General features: G+C 39.3%; 1 protein-coding gene across 1 annotated transcript; it reads left to right on the top strand.

Moving 5' to 3' along the window:
- Window positions 1–366: 366 nt before the first annotated feature.
- On the top strand, window positions 367–2,788 carry LOC142541553 (uncharacterized). The gene is made up of 4 exons (XM_075648065.1): window positions 367–576; window positions 698–965; window positions 1,335–2,120; window positions 2,263–2,788. Exons 2-4 carry the CDS (start codon window positions 854–856, stop codon window positions 2,304–2,306), a joined length of 942 nt encoding a protein of 313 aa, XP_075504180.1. The 5' UTR covers window positions 367–576; window positions 698–853; the 3' UTR covers window positions 2,307–2,788.
- Window positions 2,789–9,026: the final 6,238 nt, after the last annotated feature.

The following is a 9,026-nucleotide window of genomic DNA, read 5'->3' as shown; positions in this document are numbered from 1 at the left end:
ATTTTTATTGTGAATATCGGTAGGATTGACCCGTCTCACAGATAAAGATTCGTGAGACCGTCTCACAAGAGACCTACTCGCACCGATAAATATATTGTTTAAGAGTAGGATTACATACTGGTGTTTTTTTTCACAAATTTAACACCTATATTTGGAAAACATTTCAAACAAATACCATGATCGACCACCAAATTAATTTGGATGAATGTAAAACAACGAAAACACATCCCATTATTAGGACAAAAAATGATCAATTTCCATGATCGGACGAGGATAAATAGGAAAAACAAAAACAGTTATTTTGAGCAGAACCCAGTCAATTGCTATTTAAAGCAACTCTTTTGAGTCACAAATGTGTAACAAGCACAAGTATTTCATATTTTAGTTCATTCAAGGGGCCGAAAGGCATGCTTAAACAAGCGCTGCAAACTCTATATTTTTTTTTATTGTTTTACCATTTACATACGGTAGTAAGATTTGACAAAATGGCTCAACTCGAAAGGAAACAAAGATCGGCCGAGAGTCCTAAAACGCCTAGAGCTCAGACGTCGCCGACGTTTGAGCAACTATTAAGAGGTAATCGTCTATATCATCACTTAAGTTGATTCAACAATCCTTTTGCCAGAAAATGTGTTTAATACCTTTGATTGTGATACTATAATATGTGATGATCATTTCAAAAAGTTTTCATTGACAGCTGAAGACGAGCATTGGTCACACACGTCGCCTATCTATGGAATGAATCATGATCAAGAAGAGAACACCAGTCTTACACACAACAAAAAGTCGGTTCTCACCAAGGTAAAGGAGAAAGCTAAGAAGTTGAGGCACACTCTGAGTAGCAAGAAGAGACATGGGGACGAGCAAGATGAGCATAATGGCCGCCAAGCGTGGGGCAGTTACCTTGGACGATGACGATGACTACGATGAACAAGACGAGGATCCTGAATTTCTAGGAGCTCCAAGTAACAATTTTCATGATTCGACTCAATTTATATCAAAAGAAATTTTTTTTGACACGTATTAAATGACATTATAGAATCAAATCAATGTCGCCCGTCTCTTTATCAAAAAACTGAAAGTTGTGATAACAATACGGCTGAAATTGTTTAAGACATGCGGAAGCCTAAGTGTCATGTTTAGAAAATAATCCTAATAGAGACAATACAACTTAACAGACAGTATAGCATCATAGATAAAGTGTTGGTAGTGGTAAGTGCAGTTTATCTCTCCCTCTCCATCTCCGGTGCTTTTAAGAGATTTCTTTGAATTCTCTGTATACAGTGATGCATCCTTGATTTAATCTCAACAAAAAAAGTTTAATTTCGTTATAGTGTATGAATCGGAATTGGCTCCTGCTAGCTACATAGAGAATGCAAGGCAACATCCAAGAGCGGTTCCTGTGCTTTCTGATAAACATATATTGCCTACCAGTGGCAAACAGGAAGCATCAGATGAAGAAAAAGGCAAGCCCTTTAGCCCAAGAAAGACCATCAGCGAAACCGTTTCCGAGAAGTTTGCTCCAGCATATGCCACGGTTTCTGATGCAACTCACACAATTGCATCAAAGATTGCTGGCCTAACTGTGACAAGTCCTGAATCGCAAGAAATATTAAGAAATTCTTCCAAGATTCATGGAGGTGCACAAGATACTGCAGCAGATGTTGAATGCATTTCTGTTGCGCCACATGCAAATTATGATACCAAGAAACTGAGTGACACCTCTGGAAATTTAGTTAAATCTGGTGGCAGCCCTCAAAAGTGGGACAAAGGTGTTTCAATGAAAGAGTACTTCTTGAATAAGCTGGAGCCTGGAGAGGACGAAAAGGCTCTATCACAGGCTATAACAGAAGCCATAAGCCCAAGGAAAAGTGCCACTAGCGATGCAGGTGTGGTGGATAAGCTTAAAGAGGCTGTAACTTCATTTTTCCTGCATGAAGAGCAATCGAACTCAATGGCAAAGGCAGGAAGCTCAGCTTATATTCGCCCCGTCTCCTCAGATATTCCAACTTACGCTCAACAGAATCGAATCTCAACCAATACATGTCCCTCAAAAGTTTCCAAATCTGCTAGTGCTAACTACTCACGTCATATCCCAATTTCAGCCAATGTCCACGAAGGTAGTCCACATACTTTTTATTCTTTTGTATAAATTTTTCTGTTCAGCATTTAAATACTAGAACAATGTTTCTGCGACACTACTCTTTTGGCATGTTAGGTTCACTTACAGATGTTGAATCATTTACGGATTTCTTGTGACAGAGTGTGCAGAAGAAAATCTAGGAAGGATACTGCAAACCAATTAAAGACAGATTTCTCGACGACCAGTCCCAAAGAACCAGTTGCTAGTTGCTACCGAGTTCCTACTAGCTTTAGCTTTTCTTTTTTCTCCCTCAACAAATATATTTATCACCCAGCTCACATGTAGGCTCATGCTTTTTTAACAACATATCGTTTGGTAGGAAGAAGATCATGCAAGGATAATTTAGCTTATTTGTTTTCATGTAAATGTAATAAAAAAAAATTGTTTACAGAAGAAAGCAGTGTGTATCATTCATTATCTGTATTAAATTCACACACATTCAGCTCCACAATTAGAGCAAGATGAGGACATCTCTTATGGAAATAAGAACGATACCATGATCAGAAGCATTAAAGATGGAAAGAAAAAAATCCTCATAGGCGTAATCATATCAATGGGGACAGATGATTGATTGGAGTTCAACTGCTTCGTGATCAAAGGAGATGATCTGCCTTGGTTCTTAAATTAAGGGATTATAATCTTAGTTTCTACATTTATCTCACAATATATCCTCTCAACATATGTATATAATAGAGGTTGTAAAACTCATGGTCGCTCACGTTGATGATTGAAAAGCATTTCATACATCTTCTATTTCTTAAAAAATCTTTAATATGGTCCCTAAAACTATGAATGTTTTCTGTTTATCATCATTCGAATAAGGCGTCAAGTCTGCTTAATCTAAATATTACCCACAAAAATGTTCTTTACATAACAATTTCTCTAGATCATATTTAAGTTAATAATACTCTCTTAACTTGTTCCAAGTTTGAATGTACCAAACTTCATTAGGAAACTGAGGTGGAAATGAGATCTAATTACGTCTTCATCTGTAAATTATCATTGGTTCTTGACAAGATTAATATCAAAAGCACAAAATTTTTTCTTCTGACAGCGTTATTCAACGGATGTTACTACTGAAGTTTTGATTTAATCCCATTTGCACTCAAGTTCTAGCAAGTTATATGTTTCACATTCCGTTGATCCATAACTGAAAAAAATCATGGAGCATTACATAGGTTGGTGAGCCTATGTCTCCAAGTACATTATTCTTTTTGTGTAAAATTCACTTGTTAGGGGTAAAACACGACCTATGTTGCCGAAGCAGCAAAAATTCCGTGTGAGAACCTGAAATTCCAGCATTACTTAGCAATTTGCAGCAGCCAGTAATAATTGCAGCAGATAGTAATATTCAGCAACAATGCTAAATTTTCAGCAGAAGCTAACAATTTCAGCAGGAACTAATAATCCAAAAGCTGGTATTTTCCAGCAGATAGAATCCAGCAGCAGAAGAGTGCGAGATTCCAGCAGACAACAACTCCTGTTTCAGCTTAGACTTGTAACTGAAGCATTAACATGGAATAAAGGCTGTTAATGACAGATTATGGTCATTAATTGGGAGGCTAACAGTCAAAATTTAGCCTATAAATAACACTCTCAAGTCTCTGAAATTGTTGTTACACAAGCATTGAGTTTTCACTTGAAAATTGAGCTAAAAGAGTGTATTTTCGAGCTGTAAAAACCAGTAGCAAGACAAGCAGATTCCAGACTTCAGCAATCGAGATTTCTAGCAAATTACAGTAAGTGGTCTTATGTATAAATATCTTGAATCCAGTTTGATGATTTATGTTTTAAAGCAAAGTTTCTGTATGTTCGATTTCTGATATTTGATTTTTGAAGCACTGAAACTTAGTGAACTAATGGTAGGAATATATATTCTGAACATTACTGATTACTGATTACTGGCCTCACCCCTTAGAGGAGAGAACATATAGGGGACTGATATCAGTTTAGCCATGAAATTCACAAACGTGTTCAGTGCTTACTTGATAAATTTCTAATTTTTTTTATTACCGAATACTGATTTCCGATTACTGATTTCTGAATACCGATTTCTGTTCTGAAAATAAGAGTTTCTGTATATTATTGTATTACTGTTATGTTGAAAACGATTTCGAAACTGGGAGTTATTCCCGCCCCTGCTTACTGAGTGACAACCATATCACTCACCTACTAAACCCATCTCAGATAAGAATACTGAAGAAATGTTAGAAGAAGAGGAGCATAATCAATTATGGGGCTGGTGAAGAAGATTGTTGATCTCAGTTCTAATTTATGTTTCTGCTGTATCTGTTCAAATAATGTTATGTTGGTTTTACATTTTCGCTGTAAAACATTAGTGATTCGAGTTTGTATCAGACAATGAATTAATTCGTATTATGAATAAAAGACTGGTTTCTGAATTTTGTACTTCTGAGGCTTGTTGTTTCGAATATAAATTTGAGAGCAACGTCGGTGTCAACCAACCCCCGTCCCGGGGCGTGACATTGAAGTGGTATCAGAGCAAACCAGGTTTCATAATCCGGGGAGGAGGAACTAGAAATAATAAGTTCTAATAGACTTCTGAAAACTACTGTAATAGACTATTGAAAATAAGCTACTGTAATAGACTACTGAAATTATAGACTGACTATGTACAGTTAGGAAAATCAGTAGGGAAACAAATCAGAATACAGTAGAGTTCTGAGTGTTTCAGCAGCATGTCTAAAAAAAAAAAAAAATTCAGTAGACCCAAAACCAGTAGCCCGAAACCAGAACCAGTAGATGGGAACAGTAGATCTGAATGCAGAAGACTGGGTCAGTAGACTCGGAATGCAGCAAACTGGTTCTAACTGTGCTGGAAAGCAGCAGACAGTGCTGGAAAAGCAGCAGACTGATTGTAGTAGCATCAGAGTTGCAGTAGATAGGGAATTCTAGCAGGCACATGCAGTAGACCTTGCAAATGGCATGGAAGTTGAGGTGTTTTTCGCGCAAACTTCAAACGACCATAACTTTTGATCCAGGAGGAATTTTTACTATTAAAAATATGCGTTGGAAAGCTCTCGACGAGGAGAACCTAACCTAGAACCATTCAATCGTTCTAGCACCGCCGACGAACCCCAAAATCCTTGTTTAAGATAGTGATATCATCATTTCCGTAAAATTTTCCAATTTTTTGAAAGTTTGAGAAATTTTCATTTCCAAACGGCTTAGTATTTTTACACCAAACATGGTAGTATTCATGTTCTTAATGTGAAGGATTTTTAGTAAATTTTTCACGGAATTCTGAGATCGAAAAAATTTTGAGCTATTTCTTCTATTAAATATAGACAGTACTGATTTTGTTCATTCCAGTATTCGTCTATAACTTGATCTGCATTTTTGAGATCATTTCTGAACATTCTCTCTCATGTTTTGGATGTAGGATATGGCTGACCAGAGTACCTACATTAAGAGTTTAGAGAGTAAGCTAGAGAAACTAAAAGAACATAACTACTGCCTAGAGCTGGACAAAGATGAATTAAAGCGTCGAGCAGAACACTTAAGAGGTGATGTTCAACGTTATGCTCATTATCTGCATGAGGCAGAAGAGAAGAATAGGAGAACCCAAGAAGAGTTCGAAACCTCACAAGAGACTGTTGCAGAGTTCATCGAGTTACGTGATACATTAGTTGAGAAGATCCAAATACTTAAGGATCAAAATCACCAACTCATACACCAGCATAATCAGTATAGAGAACATACTGATGCTTAGATTCAAGAGCTGCAGGACACTGTCGAAGTTCTTAGCGACCAGAATGCAGTTCTGCATGGTCATATTGAACATCTTGAAACAGTGATAGCTGAGGAGGTTCCCGAAGAAGATGAAGAAGTCGTGGAGGATCGTATGGATTTGGGATTAGGAGAAGTGATAGATTAGAACATTAGTAGTGGTTTTCTTTGTAATATCACTTGTTCCAATTGCATTTCTGTTTTCAATTTCGATGTTTCGTTGTAATTGCACTTTCTTGAGGAATCAATAAAAAAAATCTATTTCTACCCATTGGTTTCATACATAATTTTTGGAGCAATTACAGGATCATTGTTATTCCTTTGTTTAGTCTCTATTCTGCCATCAACCTTAGAACTTTCATAATTGTAGGAAATGGACGGACGACCAGTTAGAAACAATCGCAATCCTCGCTACGGCAACCGCAACAACAACCACAATGATGAGGATTCACAGCAACAACCACCACAACCACCACCATCAGTTGGCCTCAGTCAGGTGGACTTGATGGCTATAGCCACGATTGTGGCAACCACGCTACAAGGGTTAGTGAACCCTAATGCTAATCAGCCACCACCACCACCTCCAGCTCAGAATGGGACTAAGCAACACTATGAGGCTCTCCGAAGAGCAAGAGTCCCTAACTTCGATGGAAGCTCCGATCCTGAGGTCGGACAGAATTGGATGAAGGAGGTGGAGAACCATCTTCGATTACTTGAGGTTCCACAAGGGGTCAAGGTAGATGTGATTACACCTTTTCTTGTGGATAAAGCAGCCAAATGGCGGGAAGGAGTCTCACCAGCTATGGTAAGGGCGGGACCTATCACTTGGCAAAGGTTCTGAGAGGCATTTCGGAAGCAGTACTTCTCGACAGCAGTTCGAGTGCAGAAACTGTCAGAATTTGAAAGCTTGGTCCAGGAACCAAACATGACAGTGGTGGAGTATTCATCCAAGTTCCACTCATTGGGAACTTACTCCCCAACCATCATGGGAGACGAGGCCTTGAAGATGCATCGCTTCAAGAAGGGATTGAACAGCCGTATTCAATCTGCCCTTACCGTTATCGAGCCCAATAGTTTTGATGAATTGATGGGAGCCGCCATCAGGGCTGAGAATGACATCAAGAGGCGTGAAGGTGAGAACAAACTCAAGCGTCCTCAACCAAGCCAGTACCAACCGGGCCAGCAATTCAAGAGGCCTAGGTTTTCAAACAACCAATTCACCAGTGATCCATCCAAAGGAACCACTTCTTCTCCATCAAGCAAAGAGGGAGTCAAGTGCCAAAATTGTGGATTCACTCACATTGGTGAATGCCGTAAGAATTCTGGAGCTTGTTTCCGTTGTGGAATGATGGGCCACCACATTGCTCAATGTCTTTTTCCAGATCCAAGGGACGGTCCAGCAGGCGAAACAACTCCAAACAAGCTTAAGGAGAACAAGCCAAATGCTCGAGTCTATGCTATCACTCAAGAAGAGGGTGACAACTCGAATGATGCCGTAGCTGGTACCATTCTAATCAATAATATACCTGCTTATGTGTTATTTGATTGTGGTGCTACGCATTCATTCATGTCTAAGAGATTTGCCAAGAAGTTAGGAGCTAAACCTGATAACTTAGAAGAACCATATAGAGTAGCAACTCCTGCAAATCGAATTTTAGAAACTCACACTCTATATCGGGATATTAGTGTTCTCATAGAAGATCAGAATTCCAAGGCAAACCTAATCCAACTAAACATGGTGGAATTCGACGTAATTCTTGGAATGGATTGGTTAGCTAAGAATCATGCTTTAGTAGACTGTCATGGAAAGACGGTAATCATCCAAGCTTCACACCAAGAGAAACTTTTATTTCATGGCAAGACAAAAGAACGAAAGACTCTTCTTTCTGCTTCTCAAACTTGGAAAGCTATGAAAAGTGGAGAAGAAGTTTACCTTGCTATGCTAAGCGAGGTAAAGGAAGGAACCACACTGACACTAGAAGAGATTCCGGTAGTACAAGAGTTTCCGGATGTCTTTCCTGAAGAACTCCCTGGCGAACTTCCCGATCGCGAAGTGGAATTTGAGATTAATTTAGTGCCCAATGCTACACCAATCTCAAAAGCACCGTACCGAATGGATCCGACAGAGTTGAAAGAACTAAAAGAGCAACTTCTAGAACTGCTGGATAAGAAGCAGATTCGACCAAGCGCATCTCCGTGGGGAGCTCCTGTCCTATTTGTAAAGAAGAAGGACGGAAGCATAAGGATGTGTATTGATTACAGAGAGCTGAATAAGATCACAATAAGAAACAAGTGTCCGCTTCCAAGGATAGATGACTTGTTTGACCAACTCAAAGGAGCTTCAGTCTTTTCCAAGCTCGACTCAAGGTCAGGCTACCACCAACTGAAGGTCAAGACAGACGATATTCCGAAGACAGCCTTCAGAACAAGTTATGGACAATATGAGTTCATGGTGATGCCGTTCGGGTTAACAAACGCTCCGGCAGTATTCATGGATCTCATGAACAGGGTGTTCAAACCATTTCTTGACAAGTTTGTGGTGGTATTCATCGACGATATTCTGGTATACTCGTCAAGTGAGGAAGACCACAAAGAAAATCTTTGTCTCACCCTCCAGAAGTTGAGAGAAAAGGAATTGTACGCCAAGTTCAAGAAATGCGAATTCTGGCTAGAGAGCGTCGCATTCTTGGGACACATAATATCAGCAGCATGAGTATCTGTGGACCCTAAGAAAGTAGAGGCAATCTCAAATTGGCCTAGACCAAAGAATGTGACGGAAATTCGAAGCTTCTTGGGACTAGCAGGTTATTATCAAAAATTTGTTGAAGGATTCTCTTCAATAGCCATACCCCTCACCAAGCTCACCAGAAGAACTCTAAGTTTCAATGGAGTGAAAAATGTGAGCAAAGCTTCGAGACTTTGAATAAGAAGCTTACATCCACACCAGTGCTAGTATTACCTTTGGAAGGTAAGGACTACACCATCTACAGTGATGCATCTAAAGAAGGTTTAGGATGTGTACTCATGCAAGAGGGAAGGGTGAGAGCATACGCGTCAAGACAGTTGAAGCCGTATGAACAGAATTACCCAACGCATGATCTCGAACTAGCCGCAGTGGTGTTCGCACTAAAAA

The sequence above is a fragment of the Primulina tabacum genome, chromosome 4 (assembly GCF_025594145.1).
Source record: "Primulina tabacum isolate GXHZ01 chromosome 4, ASM2559414v2, whole genome shotgun sequence".
NCBI classification, from domain to species: domain Eukaryota; kingdom Viridiplantae; phylum Streptophyta; class Magnoliopsida; order Lamiales; family Gesneriaceae; genus Primulina; species Primulina tabacum.
The sequence above is the reverse complement of the archived record's forward strand: the minus strand, read 5'-3'. Positions and strand labels throughout refer to the sequence as shown.